The following is a 15,554-nucleotide window of genomic DNA, read 5'->3' on the forward strand; positions in this document are numbered from 1 at the left end:
CTGAGGCCGCGGTTCCCCTACCTGGCCAGCACAGCGTTCCTTCTGTAGTAGTCGTACAGCCCGAAACCGTGGCTGGTCCCAAAAGCGACCAGGTTCCACTCCGAGTGCAACGTCACGGCCGTGACGGCCGCGGGGGGCATGCACTGCACCAGAGCGCTGGGCTGGAAGCCGGGGGAGAAGGGGATGGAGCCGTTCTTGGGGGCCAGCCGGTCGTGGCCCTTCCAGGTGAAGCCCTCGCGGTCCTGGAGGAGGTCCATTACCGCGATGCTGATCATGTGCTCCGACTTCTCATCGCTGAGCTCCATCACCAGCACCTGCCATCAGAAGTGGGATGGAAGAGGGAGAAGAAAAAATAGTATAAGCCACACCTCGTGATCAGGGCCACCGGGACACACTTCCCTGCTTCCCTGTGGAGCCACAAAATGGGAAGGGACCCATGCGATCATCAAGTCCACCCCCACCACTGCAGGAAGGGAGGAAGGACGAAAAGACCCCCAGGCAACTGCTGTTGCATTGGCCTTAAAGCCTGGCTGCACCTAGGAATGAGGCTTATGGAGGGAAGCCAAAAGCGGCTTAGAAAAGGCAAGTTGTCAGGATCTTGCCCTAAAGCACTGGAGCCGTTACCTGCCCTGCTGTCCCAGCCACTACCATCTTAGCGGTGTATTTGCAAAGAGCGATCTTCTGGATTCCCAGTCTGGGGTCATCGCTGTAGGGGTCGAAGCAGCCAACCTGGGAAACAGGAGAGAATTGGGGAGGGGGGGGCAGAGAAAGAGAGAGCAAGAGCAAGACCATTGTAGCCAAAAGGATTCAGCGGTCCGATCCACAAATCCTTCGGAAAGACCTGCCTCCTCATTAACAAAAAACAAGTTTTAAATGGTGACGGACAGCCGCATGCCTCCAAGGAGTGGGCAGGTTGAGCTACCAAAACCAGCTTCCCAACTCTCATGAACCTTCTATGCCTCCCTTCCTCCACAAGGAGGCACACTTCAACAGCCACAATCACAAAGAGGCAAGCAATAAGAGACAGGCAGCCAAGGGGCAATGCAGCCCCTGGAGTTGTTTCCCACCTAGCTCAGTCCCACAGCCTGTCCCCACAAGAAGCAAAGACCCTTTCAGAGCCCTCCCCCACAAGAAATGTGGTTTGGCTCTGCCTAGGCAATTGAGAAGGGTTTGGACCGAGGGCAGGTACCTTCCGGAACGGAGGCCAGTCTTCCTCGCAGGACTGGTTCAGGCTGTCATTATGCTCGCAGTCAGTCTGGAAAATGTTGGCCGTGCTCAGTTTGTACAGGGGCTTGAGGGATACTCCGGAAGCATCCCAGAACCGGACAGTGCCGTCCTCGTGGCTGGGGGGGGGGGAGGCAGAGAAGAACAGTCATTTAAGAGAATTGAATCTGTCTGACCTCTTATAGTTGGCACCGTACAGCAGCTAGGAGAGGCCACTCCAGCTTCCCCACCTCCTGCCCGTTCCCCGACCCTCCCCTGGGCCTGAACATCTGCTGGCCTTGGCTAGTGAGCCCCTGCTGAGTTCTCCAAGGGGGCTGCTGAAGACTTAAGTCTGTAATGTGCTTGGCTTCAACCCAACAGTGAAAGAAAAGGAAAAGGAGGAACATGCATTCTTGCCAAGCAGCCAAAACAAAACAAGAGTGGGGGGAGGTGGCGATTTGTCCGTCCACCCAGAAGGAGGGTCTCGCATCACTCCATTTAGAACACTGGAGATGCTTGAATCACACGATTTAAACCAGGTTCAGCACCTCCATTTCCAACTACTGGGGATCTTCAGTGACTCACAAAAAGGTATCAAGACCACCCACTTCCCTCACTCCTGTTCTCTCAATTTGATAGTTGGCTATGGACCATCTCTGAAGACAAGCTTTCTCACCCACCCAGTGCACACCCTACTGGACCAGACCAAAGGTTCATGGCTTCCCATAGGAGCCGAGTACTTCAGGCAAACCCAGAGCCATTATCACATCTGCCCCTCTTTCTACCACATGCTTCCCAGTAACTGGTATCCAGCAGGCAGACTGCCTCTGAACATGGAAGCTCCATGGACCTCTCCTGGCTAATAACCACGGACTGACCTTTCCCCCTCTGTAGAAGTATCTAAACTCCTTTGAAAGCCATGTAAGCTGTGTTTGTCACCACATCCTGCGGCAGCAAGTTCCACACATTAATTTTACTCAGCATGAAGAAGTTCCCTGTGTCTCCCCCAAACTGGCTGTTCATCAGTTTCACTGAGCAAGTCCATACACTAGCATTCGGGGTTCACACTATCTCCCCAAAAGTCATTTACTGGGTTCAAGATTTAAATCCCCAAAAGCTTTAGCCCTTTTTCATAGAGTACATCATTTTGACTTCTCACACCCTCCAGCTCTCGGATCACTTTTTTCCCCTCCTTTAATACATCTCCTCTACAAACACCTTCGCCAAACATCTTCCTTGCCAAGCAACCACTAGATCAGTCACACAAAATCCAATCACAGCCTGGTTCCCAGCCTTTCACAGCTTTACATGGGGGTCAGATGATGGCCCCGTAACTTACCCTGTCAAGAGGAGGCCCCTCTGGGTGGGTTCCTGTGCCAGATTCCTCCCTCCATTGATGGGCCAGTTCTGTTCAAAAAGTTAAAATTAAAAGCCATTTAGATGGAGGACAAAGAAATGGTTGGCCCTCGAGTTTACAACACACACACACACACACACACACACCCCAATTCGGGGGAAACAGAGTAGACCAGTGGTTTGCAATGTTTTTCATCAACTGACAAAGCACACCGTGCTACTGGCAGGGGGCTCACAACCCTCAATGGCCCTACTGATAAATAACCTTCCCCCAAACTCCACAGCACACCTGCAGACCATGCGCTGCACACTGGTGGAACATTGATAAAATAAGCAGATTATGGCGGGAGCACCTTAAGTACCCTAGAACAGGGGTGCCCAAACTCCGGCCCCGGGGCTAGTTGCGGCCCTCGAGGCCTCTCAATGCGGCCCCTCAGGGAGCCCCCAATCTCCATTGAGCCTCTGGCCCTTCGGAGATTTGTTGCAGCCCACACTGGCCCGATGCAACTGCTCTTAGCGTGAGGGCAACTGTTTGACCTCTTGCGTGAGCTGTGTGGTGAGGGCTCCCTCCACTGCTTGCTGTTTCATGTCTGTGATGCAGCAGCGGCAGCAAAGGAAAGGCCAGCCTTGCTTTGTGCAAGGCCTTTTATAGGCCTTGAGCTATTGCAAGACCTTCATTCATTCATATAAGTTCATCTTTAATATATTCATTTATGTAAACTTATGTAAATTTATTCACACTAGACGCTGTTCCAGAACCACCTTTCAGAGCGCGATACCATAGTCTTTCGAGACTGAAGGTTGCCAACAACAATTCACATTTTAAATGCAAAATAATTCTTTTTTTCCCCCCGGCCCCCGACACAGTGTCAGAGAGCTGATGTGGCCCTCCTGCCAAAAACTTTGGACACACCCTGCCCTAGAAGCTAAACTGGCCCCCCATCTCCCTTGCTTGTTCTGGCTCTCTGCCACTCCACAAGACAACCCCCATTATCTCGGAAGGCTGCCCTCTCAGCAGGGCCCTTTGCCAACCATGCCCCCAAAAGGGAAGGCAAGATGGCCTCCAAACCACCTTTCAGTGCCAACTCACCACGGAGAAGAGGCGGGGGCTCTGCTGCTCCCCGGCACTGATGATCCTCTCCCACAGCTTGAGGGGCACGTTGGAGATGTGGTACGAGCAGGTGATGGCGGAGGAATGGAGTGGGGCCAGATAGGGGGCGGGAATCGTGGGCCAGCCAGGCGTCTGCAGGTCAATCGCCACCAGCTCCTCCTCCACCAGGACCACCAAAGCCGTTGGGTTGTCAAATTCTGCAAGAGGCAGGAAAGAAACCCATCAGGCAGCGCTGAGCGACACAGGAGAAGGGGATGGGAGAGGCATGCAAGGCGTGATCCAGGACATGGATGGAGCAAACTGGAGAGGGAAACTTCCTCTGGTGGCTGCACTGGTTACCCACAGGTTGTGTGATCTTTAAAGCCCTATACGGTGTCTGGGGCCAGGGCATTTAAGGGACCACCTACTTCTGTACAATCTGGCTCATCGCCTCAAGTCATCGAAGAAGGACCTATTACAAACAAGTGCAGTCACCTGGGGCGGGCGAGGGGCAGCAACAAGAAACAGGTCCTTCTCAGTAGCAGCACCAACTCCGTGGAACTCCCTGCCTCTTGATTTAAGAACTTGTCCCCGTCCCCCCTTGGAGGCTCTCCGGCGAGGCCTGAAGACATTTTAATTCAGACAAGCCTTCCAAGTTCTCAGCCTTTTTAAAACGACATTTTGTTTCGTGCAGGCTTTTTATAGGGTGTTTGCTGCTGCTCTTCTGCTCGACCGCAGTTGTGTTTTGTGGTTGTTTTAAGATGGTTTCAGTGGTTTATGGACTTTTAGCGCACAGTGAAATTGGTTTTTTTTAACTGCGATATATTACCTTTTGTAAGCCACCCTGGGGCCCCTCAAGGAGAAAGGTGGGGTAAAAATGCCACAAACGAACAAATAAATAACAGATCAATAAAATAAAATTTTTTGGGACCTGGATATTTGAGGGACCATCTTCTACCTTAGCGTCCTACCCATCCTCTTAGATCAGAGGGAGCCCTTTTAACTGGGCCACCATCAAAAGAGATGAGAGTCAGCAGCAAGAAATAGAGCCTACTTGGTGGTGGGGCCCTATCTAATTGGGCCCTATCTAACCCCTGCTAATTGGGTAAGAGGCACTTTTTCAAGTGGGTGCTCCTCTTTTTAGCAGGGGGAGAGTAACTGGCCCACCTCACCCCAGCACTGTCTGTTCTAGTGGCTGTCTGCTGGTATTCATTTGCATCTTTTTAGATTGTGAGCCCTTTTGGGACAGGGAGTCATTTAGTTATTTGATTTTTCTCTGTAAACCGCTTTGTGAACTTTTAGTTGAAAAGCGGTATATAAATACTGTTGATTGATTGATTGATCTGTGTAATTTCCTCCCCTTGGAACTAAGAACAGCTCCCCCTCTGGAGGTCTTTCAGCGGGGCCTCAAGACCTTCTTATTTAAGAAAGTGTTCTAACATAATGGGCTGGCTTTTTAACTTTAAACAAATGTAGTCTTAATACTTTATGCAATGCACAGGAGTTCAATTTGTTTATACTGCTTTAACTCTTTTCTATTTAATGTTTTACTCTCGTATGTTGTATTGCGTCTATGTTGTCAGCCACCTCGACGCCCACGAATGTATGGGCGAAAGGCAGGAAATAAATCACACACACACAAGAATAGCCAAGCTAGCGCCTGGTCAGCGTTCAAATAGAGTGCATACCCTCCTCTACCTCTGTGTTGTACACCGTGAAGAAGTCGATCACGCGGGACGTGAAGTCCAAGGTGACCAGAGTCTGTCCCTGCAAGATGGTGACACAGTGCCGGTCTCCGTAGCTAGCCCGGGGCATCCCACCGCTGAAAATGATGAAGTGACCCCTATGGGAAGAGAAACAGAGGTTGGAACACCACCCTCACTGGTTTGATGCCTGCCTGAGGAAGGGATGGCGAGGGTTGCCAGCGATCAGGACAGCTTCAGCGTACAGTTCCGTGCCTCTCTTCCCCTGGCCCCCCCGGGGGCAAAACTGACGTGTAAGCAGCAAGCAAAATGCAACAATATTATTCACCCTCACTAATTAAAATAATAAATATTAATTAAATATTCCTAGCCAGAGCTCTTGGGCAGCACAGAATGCTGAAAAGCCCATCTTTAATTTAAAGATTAAGTCACTAGTCCTCATGGGTGTTGACATGCTTCAAAAATGTAAAGACAGGTTATATTCTATTACAACAGGTCACAAACAGAGTCATGCTTGTCTGAACACAGAGTTTGGTTCTTCACCTGCAGACCCAAAAGGACCAAGTGCACACCCCCTCCCCCCCCAGAGAAGCAGTAAATAGAGAGCCGGCACATACCCCGATTCGCAGGTCAGCCACACGATCTTGTTAATAGCTTTGCATGGAAATGGACCTGAAATGAATGAAGAGGGCTGGAATTATGTGCTTTCAATCTAAAACAGCAATTGGAAGGAAAAACCCCAAGGAATTGGCTCGTGTTCCCCCCTCCTCCACTCAACAATAATTGCAAAATGTGCATCTTATCTGTGGTATATGGTCCTGAGAGGACAATTTATACATTTTAAAATTAAGATCTAGAACAGACATTTCCTCATCCGTGCATGTATCCTAATTCCCTTTCCAAGCAACATTATGCCTTTTGGCAGTGAGTTCCATAGGTTCATTCTGTATACAGTAGCAGGGCCACAGGCACAAAGTTGCCGTTCCTGCTTGATGCACACAGAGGCACTGATGCAGGGATCTCACACATACAGAGAGAGAGAGAGAGAGAGAGAGAGAGAGAGAGAGAGAGCGCGCGCGCGCGAGCGAGCGCTGGCCAGAACTCTCACCATAAGGGATTGTGGAGGTGGCAGGCTGCAGCGTCCTCGGGGAGCTGTTCGTCACCGGCCACACTGCGTAGCCTCCATCGCTGTGAGAGCTCACAATTGTCCGGCCACTTCTCTCCCAGCCAACACTTTCCAGCTGCTGCAAAACAAAACCCCAAAAGCAAACGCATTTGAGGGAGGCCCAAAAGGAGAAAGAGACACCTCCCCAAATCTTCTCTGCAGAGCTGAGCCATGTCATGGCCAAAACAGCAAACGGAAGCAAAGATTCTCATAAGGTGGGAGAGAGGAAGATGGGTACACATTCTTATGGGCTAGTAACTTGCAAGGCTGTTTGAGGTTAATTTGATGCCATCTTGGGGGCCCTTTTCAGGCATAAAAACTCAACCCAAAAATGGCATAAAGTGCTGGCTGGCTGCCTTAAAGGTGCATCTGCAAAAGCAAGGCATGAACCCAGGTGACCCACAAGACTGGGCCTTACCACACTCTACAGCCGCAACGCACAGCCTGGGTCACACAAACCAGGTGTGCTTCAAGGCATGTTTAGCAGGCCTACCTCAGCCACCCTGTGCAGTTACCTGGTTGCCCAGGAAGAGATGGCTGGCTTCTCTCTTGCTCTTGTCCCACAAAACCATCAGGCCTCTGCTGTACCCAATCAGCATTTTGGTCAAATCTCGAGAGTGGCCTTGCAGAGACTCCACCGGCCCAAGAGTCTTCCCACACCGGTAGTCTTCTGGCACGCTGGGGTGAAGGGAAGATAGACATGGCAAGCTCATTACTCCCACTAACACAAGGCATGGCGTCCGTCCACACTCCTAGGGAGCAGTCAACGTGCTGCCCCAGACCACAACCTCTGCCCCTGGTCAACCGGGCACAAAGGATGTTGCAGCAGGTCCCACAGTAGGTAAGACACACCGTTAAAAGTGCAACTGAAGTTACTGAGCTCATCTGAACCACTATGTTCATGAGCATGGAAGCTCCATTTAGCTACCATGACTAGAAGTCCAACGATAAACCCGTCCTCTATGAGAAGTCCCGTGTATCCCTTTTGTGATTTTAGGGCCAAGTGAGGTGCCCATCCAAGGACATGGAGGACAACTTGATTCGTCCTTAAAGGGATTCTGGAAGAAGGGGCTCCAACTAAGCTCCTCCACTGCCAGCACAGCAAATTTGCAAACTGAGGATTCTCCACCTCCCACCCTTTGCGACCAGGCATACTTCTTGCAGGAGGTCTGGCAGTGGCTATTGCTCTGCGACAGCTGGATCAGCTACAGCATTCAGAGACTGCCTCCCTCTCTAGTCTTTAAAGGTATGACAGTAGGCTTGGACGGGTGTACCCCTCCCAGAAGAACCATGGGGGAGGCAGCACTTTCCCCATCTCCCCGGTGAAATCCTGCTCTACTCACCTCTGCATGATCTCGTCTTGGTACAAAGTTTGATCCTCCAGCAGAATCAAGCCAGGGAGTTCCAGAAAGTAGATTCCACCCCCCTCCGTCCCAAGACAAGCCACGTCGCAGGTCGAAGTCAGCAGAATCACTGTCACCCGGGTGATGCTGGGAGGAGAGCTACGGGGACAAGAAGAACAAGCCTGGAGTCAAGAGGTGCAGGGCCTCTGGTTTTCAAAACTGCAAAGCTCTGAACATTTATCCCACATCGGCCCCTGCTACCAAGGAAACCCAGTGCATGGCACATAGCAAGTAAACGAAATAACTGCACATCTTCCCTTTCACTTCCATTTTTTTCCTCCTTCCCCTATAGCCTCTCTTGTATCTATCCTCTAGACCAGGGGTGCCCAAACCCCGGCCCTGGGGCCACTTGCGGCCCTCAAGAACTCCCAATGCAGCCCTCAGGGAGCCCCCAGTCTCCAATGAGCCTCTGGCCCTCCAGAGACTTGCTGAAGCCCTCACCGGCCCAAAGCAAGTGCTCTCAGTGTGAGGGCGACTGTTTGACCTCTTGCGTGAGGTGTGGAATGAGGGCTCCCTCCACTGCTTGCTGTTTCACATCTGTGATGCAGTAGCAGCAGCAAAGGAAAGGCCAGCCTTGCTTTGTGCAAGGCTTTTTATAGGCCTTGAGCTATTGCAAGACATTCATTCATTCATAGAAGTTCATCTTTAATATATTCATTTATATAAACTTATGTACATTTATTCAAATTTTAAATGTACATTTTTTCCCTGGCCCCCAACACAGTGTCAGAGAGATGAAGTGGCCCTCCTGCCAAAAACTTTGGACACCCCTGCTCTAGACTGCAAGCCCTTTGGGGCAGAGACCTATTCTCCTGTAAAATACCATGTACACGGACAACAAAGCTTTAGCACCCCCTCCCCAAGAACTTCCCGTTATATATTTACAATACTGAAAGATCCCAGTATGACTGATGTATTGAATACATTCAATGCATTCCCAATTTCATGAAGCCATCATTCTGACAGAAAGGCATACATTGCATTGATACTCCACCCTTCCTCCAAGGAGCCTATGGTGGCACAAAAGATCCTTCCCTCCTTTTATCCTCACCACAACTTTGTGAGGTAGGTTAGGCCAAGAGAGAGGTGCCAGCACATGGCCCTATGTCATCTAGGGAGCTTCACAGCAACTGAAACCAGGTGCTAGTCTGACACACTAACCACTACACCACACTGCCTCTCAAAAGCTACGGAGCCCTTTCCGTTCTGTGCCACATCACTGGACAGGGCACCACCAGAGCCTTTCTTGGGTTTAGTGCATGAACCCTGCATGTATCTATCACTCTCATGTGGCTACACTGCAAAGGAAGGTCTGGAGCAATGACCCTGCTGGCTTATAGGGAAACCTGTCCACTATTACTGATCTTCTCCAGTAGCTGCCAAGGTAGCCCAAAACATATCCCAAAAACACTTGCACCAGATTGTGGTTGCAATGGGATAGCCGCATTCGCATAAAGCCAATGCAGTGCGATGACACATGCTCCCTGTCACCATTTCAAGAAAATTCTGTTGGTTCTTGAGAGAACAGCTCACAAGAGGAAGCCAGACCCATTTCTTCCTATGCCTTTTAAGCTGCCAGCTCAATCTAAAAAATACATGATGTTCCAACAGTCTACGCAGGCCATGCCCCAAAGCACATGGAGAAGATGAGAGACGGACACCCATGACAAGGAAGCAAATGTGGTTGTAGTGAGGAACCCACACACGCGCCACCAGTGGAAAGCGTAGTCTCCTTTGCTCACTCACACTTGAAAAACAGAATTTATGGGACGGCCGCCACCAGGTTCTCAACAGAAGTTCGCAACAGGTTTAAAACGGGGCTTAGTTCTGTTCCATCATCCTGCCTTCTATTCAGCTTGACCTGGCCCCCGGCGGGGATTCCGCCCACCCCTGGATCTTGTGCAGAAAGAGGGCAACCAATATGATCTGGGAGTTGGAGAACCTTCCTTACAAGACTAAAGTATTTGGGGCTTTTGGAATTTAGAAAAAAAAAAAAAGAATTAAAGGACACCCCCCCCGCATGATGGATGTCTGTAAAATTATGAATAATGTAGAAAACATTTCTCTCCCTCTCGTAACTATTGGAGTCACCAATCAATCAAGATCACCAACCAATCAAAGCTGCTTGTCGTGCAACACAGAATTAAGGCTTCCCCAAATGCAGTGAGGGCCCCTAATTTAGCTGGCTATAAAAGAGGGTTAGACAGCCCCACTGGATCCAGCCATAGATCCAGCCCCACTGGACCAGGCCATAGGCCCATCTAGTCCAGCTTCCTGTATCTTACAGCGGCCCACCAAATGCCCCAGGGAGCACACCAGATAACAAGAGACCTGCAAGGCTTCCTGGGAATTGTAGTTAAGAACATAAGAACAGCCCCACTGGATCAGGCCATAGGCCCATCTAGTCCAGCTTCCTGTATCTCACAGTGGCCCACCAAATGCCCAGGGAGCACACCAGATAACAAGAGACCTGCAAGGCTTCCTGGGAATTGTAGTTAAGAACATAAGAACAGCCCCGCTGGATCAGGCCATAGGCCCATCTAGTCCAGCTTCCTGTATCTCACAGCGGCCCACCAAATGCCCCAGGGAACGCACCAGATAACAAGAGACCTGCAAGGCTTCCTGGGAATTGTAGTTAAGAACATAAGAACAGCCCCACTGGATCAGGCCATAGGCCCAGCTTCCTGTATCTCACAGCGGCCCACCAAATGCCCCATGGAACGCACCAGATAACAAGAGACCTGCAAGGCTTCCTGGGAATTGTAGTTAAGAACATAAGAACAGCCCCACTGGATCAGGCCATAGGCCCATCTAGTCCAGCTTCCTGTATCTCACAGCGGCCCCACCAAATGCCCCAGCGAGCTCAGATCCTATAGGCTCACAGCCACCTCACACCAGCTCTGCAATTTCAGAAACCCACCACTTCTGGGACCACCAAAAGGGAGGCTAATTTAACACGCAATTCTGGACACAGTTTCCTCCCCGATCCCAAGAGAGAAAGAGTGGTTGCGTAGCAAGGTAACAGCTGGCAAAGCCAGGAGGGAAGGTAGCACGGAACCGATATGGTTTCGATCAGTCACTGGCGAGGTCCCCCCACTTCCACATGGAAGGAGAGCTCCCCACCACAGCCCCAGCAAAGTGAGAAAGGAAGCAAGCGGCAATGAGTACTTAGTGGTGTCGAACCCTGGACGTCCGGGGAGCACAAAGCTGCGGGTCTCCTCCAAGTGGGAGAAGCCATCTCTCTGGTAGATCTCCCACAAGTGCAAAGTGTTGTCATCCAGGAGGGACAATAGTCGACCCTAGAAGGAAAGAAGACATACTATTAGGATAGGCAGACTCAAGTCCAACCCCCCCCCAACCATCTGATCATGTCTTATGCACCTCAATTTCTCCACCACCACCAGAGGTCTTGTGGAGAGTGCATGTCAAGAAGTGTGTAGTGTCCTTAAAAGACACAGACATCGTAACACACGAACAGAAATTCTCTCGAAATACACCCTCTCCCGGGTTCCATATCTTGGTTAGGGGACTTCCAGAAGTGGTAGCCCAGGTGGAAATGCGGGATTCCAGGGCTGGCCCACCCCTGAGAGAAGTAGGCAGCGTGGCAAGGGTGAGCCAGGCTAAAGAGCCCTCAATGGAAGGCCCTTGGATGGCCTTACCTGTCCAGGTAGGAAATGGATCTGCGTGACTGTGGCAGTTTCCTTGTGCAAACCTGTAAACTCCACACCAGGAGCGCCATATCTGAAGGAAGTTTGGAGTCAAGGAAGAAACTCAAGGGTGAGAAGGAGAGAACTGTAGTACATATAGTGAGTACACTTGACCTCCCAGGTGCATGCACCAAGACGAAACAGAGAGCCCTGCCGGATCAGGCCACAGGTACCTTTTAATTCAACATCCCACAGTGGCCAACTAGATGCCTCTGAGATGACATAAAATGGAGATAAAAGCACTTGTTACGTGTCCTCGATATTCAAAGGTACATTGCTTCTGAACATGGAGGTTCTCCTTGGACATTAGTCACGAGGGCTACTCGCATAGGAGAGCCTCTGGGGGGGAGGAATTTTCCTTCATGTCACAGGGAGGGAGCAGGTTTGCCATTTGGGTCACTTCCCTTGGAGTTGGGCACTAACTGCAAGAGCCACAGCGACAATGCAAGGACCGGCAAGTTGGTCACTGTCCACCCGTCCAGGCTCGGTCTGGCCTCTGCATCCCTCCTTCACTCATACAAAGCGACATTTGTCAGAAGGCCTCACAGAAAGGGTTGCCAAGCAACAGGTCTCTTGCTTGGCGGTTGCAAGGGGCAACTGGCCCCCCCCCAAGAATCACGCTACACTCCTTCCACCGCACGACTGGACTGGACGAGCCCAGCTGGCTTCACCAGGAATGAGCAAATTTCTCCAGTTCCTCTGGTGCTCTGAGGCTCAACTTGGCCTCCTATTTAACTTGGGCTTAACTAGGAACATTTGTGACATTTAAATTCCAGGATCCCGGGGGGGGGGGGAGCAGTTTGCTTCAGCTTTCCATTCACTTGCATCTCACCCCCACACCCATTTACCAATGTGCATAGAGTAAAAGTGTACCAAAACAGCTGCATGTGATAAAAATGCACGTCTGAAAGCACCTGGATTTTTTCATTGATGCACACATGCCCTCCAACAGGCAAAAAAAAAAAAAAAAGACCTTGCTGAAACCATACATGCACTGAGTTCAAGATGGAGCTCTGTGGGTTTTTATGCATCAGTAGTGCGCAGGAGAGAAGAGCCATGTTAGTCAAAAGCTGTGGCGAAACTGGTACACAGAACAATCTGTATAAAGTTCAGAAATAAGCAACGCCAGGAGCAAAAGAGAATTCTTAATGCATCTGTTTGACTTTGGAAACTAGGTTGGGTAGGTAGGTCAGCACTCCAAAAATTCAAGCAGGTCCTTACCACCCTCCCTCCCACTTAAAAGCAACAGAAGTGGAAACTCAGAGAATCCAAAAAGGCATCTCTGGCAGGGGGACGAGGTTTATTTCTTTACTCAGCGTGTGGTCGGTCTGTGGAACTCCTTGCCGCAGGATGTGGTGATGGCATCTGGCCTGGATGCCTTTAAAAGAGGATTGGACAAGTTTCTGGAGCTAAAATCCATTATGGGTTACAACCCATGACGTGTATGTGCAACCTCCTGATTTTAGAAATGGGCTATGTCAGAATGCCAGATGCAAGGGAGGGCATCAGGATGAGGTCTCTTGTTATCTGGTGTGCTCCCTGGGGCATTTGGTGGGCCGCTGTGAGATACAGGAAGCTGGACTAGATGGGCCTATGGCCTGACCCAGTGGGGCTGTTCTTATGTTCTTAACTACAATTCCCAGGAAGCCTTGCAGGTCTCTTGTTATCTGGTGTGCTCCCTGGGGCATTGGGTGGGCCGCTGCGAGATATAGGAAGCTGGACTAGATGGGCCTATGGCCTGATCCAGTGGGGCTGTTCTTATGTTCTTAACTACAATTCCCAGGAAGCCTTGCAGGTCTCTTGTTATCTGGTGTGCTCCCTGGGGCATTTGGTGGGCCGCTGTAAGATACAGGAAGCTGGACTAGATGGGCCTATGGCCTGATCCAGTGGGGCTGTTCTTATGTTCTTATGACGGGGACAGACGACTAGAGTCACACTTCTGGGACAGACAATGGGAGAATTGAATCTGAATGATCTATATCAGTGGTTCTCATACATTTAGCACCGGGACCTACTTTTTAGAATGAGAATCTGTCAGGACTCACCAGCAGTGATGTCATGACCGGAAATGACATCATCAAGCAGGAAAATTTATAAAAATCCTAGTCTGCAATCCTACCCACACTTACCCAGGAGTAAGTCCCATTGACTATCATTGTTAAAAGAATATACATAGTAGCCTGTTAAAAGTAATGCAGTCACATACCATGGGAGCATCAAGTCTAACAGATTAAAAATAAAATATTGAAATAAATGGGGACCCGCCTGAAATTGGCTTGCGACCCACCTAGTGGACCCCGACCCACAGTTTGAGAAACACTGGTTATATTCTCTGTTTTCATAGATTTGCCTGCACCTGAATAAAAATAAACTTTCAAAGAAAAATCCCTTCTCCTCAAGGTAGCTGCAGGGATATAGGGATCTATAACTGGGCACCAAGCACACATGTTGCAAGAATAGGAGTGCGCATTCAAAGACAAAGCAAGTTTCGGCCTCTTATGGAGAGCCTTGGGTGTGTGGGCAATGCCTGTTTATCTCAGAAGCAAGAGCAGGAACTAAATAAAGTTTTTGGGGTGGGCGGAAGTGAGAAAAACAGGCTGCAGCGACTATCCTGGCGCTTTGCCCCTCCCCAATCACTGGAAAAATCAAAATGATATACAATATTTAGAACATGGTATTCCGCAGGGGGCTTTGAGGCAGGGGCTCCGTTTGCACCGCTGATTTGGGTACTGTCGAAGAGTCTGGATTTTCTGGGCACAGCGCTGACAATTTCACTTGGCGTGGCACATGCACATCCCCTGCCACCACTCCCACCGCAGCATGAGTGTCGCTTCCAGAGGCAAACTGCAGCCTTTGTTTTTCATGTAGACAGTGACCTAGTTTTGGGGGCTGCTGCAAGCTCTTGCACCGTCGCCTGGAAAGTGGTGTTTCAAAGCCACAACGCAAACACAGGGAAGCCAGGCTTGAGCAGTCCCGTTCCATCCCAGTTCTTGACGGAGACATTCCAGACAGCCCTGACCTCCCTAAAAGCTTCCACTACCCATTCAACTATATTTCCTTTTGGAACGTGCAAGAACGACAAGATTTCACACGACCATAGGAGGCTGCCTGGTAGGTACCTTGGTCTGTCTTGACGAGGGATCTCCAAACTCAGCCTGCTGGCCAGATGTGGCATCTCTGGATAACCTATCCTGATGCGGTGGTGGCAAAGCCTTACCGATTTGCTCAGCAGCCTCTACTTTTTGCAGTTGACCTCTGCCACAACTCATGCCAGGTAGCTGCTTCCCTCCCTCCAGCAAATGGGGCATAGGACCTGCTGGGGCAACAGGTAGTAGAAGAAGCTGCCCAGCGTGTGTTGGGATCAAGATCAGCCACAAAAAGTGCAGACTGCTACACAGAACAGCTTCACTACCACCACACCCAGAGGGGTTATCTCGGGCTGCAATTTGGGGACCACTGCTCTAGACCGGCACAACCATCATATGGTTGACAGCATTGCACCAGAGCCTAAGATGGGATTTCCAAGCCCCACTGGAGAGGCTGCCAGCGACTGAACCTGGCCCTTCCTACAGACAAAGCAGGTGCACTGAGCTACAGCCCCAACTCCCCGTCCACTCTGCGGAGGGAACTCTGGTCTTAATTCAGTTCTAGAGGCGCACTCATGCGCCCTGGAACCTGCAAACTAACTACAGCCTTCTTGGTCACTTTTGTAAAGCAAACAAGGACGCCATGAAATCCTCTGTCCCATCGTGCTGTAAGCTGGCCTGGCTGGTTGAGTTCAGGATTTTGGGAAGGGGGGGGGCGCAGAAGAGAAGCTTGGAACTAGGACAAAAAGGGGACAACAAAATCACAAGGTTATAAACCCCTTTTATGGCTCTGTTCACCATCACACACCCCCACCCCCAACCAACGCCGCTGGTGCTCTTC

At 50.4% G+C, this 15,554-nt stretch overlaps 1 protein-coding gene across 1 annotated transcript in view; it reads right to left on the reverse strand.

Annotated features, from left to right (window-relative positions):
• Positions 1–15,554, reverse strand: part of LLGL1 (LLGL scribble cell polarity complex component 1) — a 53,049-nt gene that overhangs the window by 6,512 nt on the left and 30,983 nt on the right. The window contains exons 3-14 of the mRNA XM_066640412.1: positions 11,580–11,661; positions 11,104–11,219; positions 7,861–8,019; positions 7,033–7,195; positions 6,461–6,596; positions 5,970–6,024; positions 5,338–5,492; positions 3,650–3,867; positions 2,543–2,610; positions 1,190–1,343; positions 625–729; positions 22–314 (exon numbers count right to left, since the gene is read on the reverse strand). Of these exons, the coding sequence (XP_066496509.1) occupies positions 22–314; positions 625–729; positions 1,190–1,343; positions 2,543–2,610; positions 3,650–3,867; positions 5,338–5,492; positions 5,970–6,024; positions 6,461–6,596; positions 7,033–7,195; positions 7,861–8,019; positions 11,104–11,219; positions 11,580–11,661 (1,704 nt within the window). The remainder of the gene's footprint in view (positions 1–21; positions 315–624; positions 730–1,189; positions 1,344–2,542; positions 2,611–3,649; positions 3,868–5,337; positions 5,493–5,969; positions 6,025–6,460; positions 6,597–7,032; positions 7,196–7,860; positions 8,020–11,103; positions 11,220–11,579; positions 11,662–15,554) is intronic.

This window comes from Tiliqua scincoides, chromosome 13 (genome assembly GCF_035046505.1).
Source record: "Tiliqua scincoides isolate rTilSci1 chromosome 13, rTilSci1.hap2, whole genome shotgun sequence".
Taxonomy (NCBI): domain Eukaryota; kingdom Metazoa; phylum Chordata; class Lepidosauria; order Squamata; family Scincidae; genus Tiliqua; species Tiliqua scincoides.